The sequence below is a fragment of the Montipora foliosa genome, chromosome 14 (genome assembly GCF_036669935.1).
Source record: "Montipora foliosa isolate CH-2021 chromosome 14, ASM3666993v2, whole genome shotgun sequence".
NCBI lineage: Eukaryota > Metazoa > Cnidaria > Anthozoa > Scleractinia > Acroporidae > Montipora > Montipora foliosa.
Genome location: NC_090882.1, coordinates 5,906,496 through 5,907,764, shown reverse-complemented (window position 1 = coordinate 5,907,764; position 1,269 = coordinate 5,906,496). Strand labels below are relative to the sequence as shown.

Sequence of the window (1,269 nt, the reverse complement as noted above, 5' to 3'; positions counted from 1 at the left end):
CGATGTTGTTATTGAAGAGACAATTTTGTTTGGTGACTTGGGGAAGCGGATACACTTTGTCTGATAAAACCAGGTGGACTAAAATATACCTGTTGTGCTCTTTGCTTCATGCTCACAAGATCATGCGAATCTCAGATGGCACAAAGTTTGTTCCACTGGAAAAGGGGGATTCACTAAGCACAGAAATTTCAAGCCCAGAAATTTTCTTGAATCAGGAAAGTCACCCAAGTTTATTTATACCATACCTGAAAATGAACATAGCCTTCTAATGTAGTGAGATTTTCAGGATTATATCTATAAAAAGAAAATTCAATGTGTTTAGCGCTATCCTCAAGAGCCATACACAAGTGATCTGGGGCTGTCTGTAGTTTAGCTTCTAACCAATTTATTGTACCCATAACTTTGCCATGATCAAATCTACAATAAAAACAAGTCAGCAGGATTGCTTTCGAAAACAAAAATCCAAAACCCTTGTTGTAAAACCCTTCATCTGTAGGGAAGTGGGGGAATGTTGTGGGGGACCAGAGCTGGTGGTGCAGAAATAAATCAAATTTCCCCAATACCAAATTCAGAGGCCGAAAAATATAGAGAAGATATCTGTTTACAAACATTGTTTTTGTTATTCAAATGTGCCAAGCACAGGAACAATAGACTTTTTATTTCCTCAGCCAATGAGTCTCTGATTGGCACATTAATGGCAAAAGGTGACGTCACAAATGTCTTCCCTATAGCAATGTTTCTTGTGAGGTCACACATTGTTATTAATATACCAAGCAGAACCTAGTTGGCTGTTGAAACAATGACTTCTTTTGTTCCATTGTTGGCAAATTTGAATATCCAAAGCAATGTGACGTCACTGTTTGTATCAAAACAAGAAATATCCCTATTCTTTTCGAATTACCTACGTGAAAATTGAAAACCAAAACAACGGATAAAGTGTTGAAGTGCAGAGATAAGAGAACGAGTTTGAAGAAGAAAATAAAATGGAAAGCATTAAAAAGCGATAAAACTCATTTCATAAGAAAATCCAGATGATTTGTGTTTCACTCACGTGGGAGCGGAAAGAGCGATTGCTTGTCAAGTAAAACTGGTTCATGACAGTCCACTATTACAATTATCGTTACAGTATAGCAACGTTGAGTGATATTTGAATAAAACTATTGCTTTCCTTACGTTCATACCTATCTATCCCCCTCAAAAGTTGAGCTACTTTCTCTCTCATTTCGTCCGCCATCTTGGACGAGTGATAAACTGAGCTATGTTGGTCAG

The 1,269-nt window shown here is 37.4% G+C and overlaps 1 protein-coding gene across 1 annotated transcript in view; it reads right to left on the bottom strand.

Annotated features, from left to right (window-relative positions):
• The window catches only part of LOC137985276 (eukaryotic translation initiation factor 3 subunit K-like), a 9,911-nt gene extending 8,642 nt beyond the window's left edge, over positions 1 to 1,269 (bottom strand). Inside the window, exons 1-2 of the mRNA XM_068832845.1 lie at positions 1,182 to 1,269; positions 246 to 294 (exon numbers count right to left, since the gene is read on the bottom strand). Of these exons, the coding sequence (XP_068688946.1) occupies positions 246 to 294; positions 1,182 to 1,234 (102 nt within the window). The 5' untranslated portion in view covers positions 1,235 to 1,269. The remainder of the gene's footprint in view (positions 1 to 245; positions 295 to 1,181) is intronic.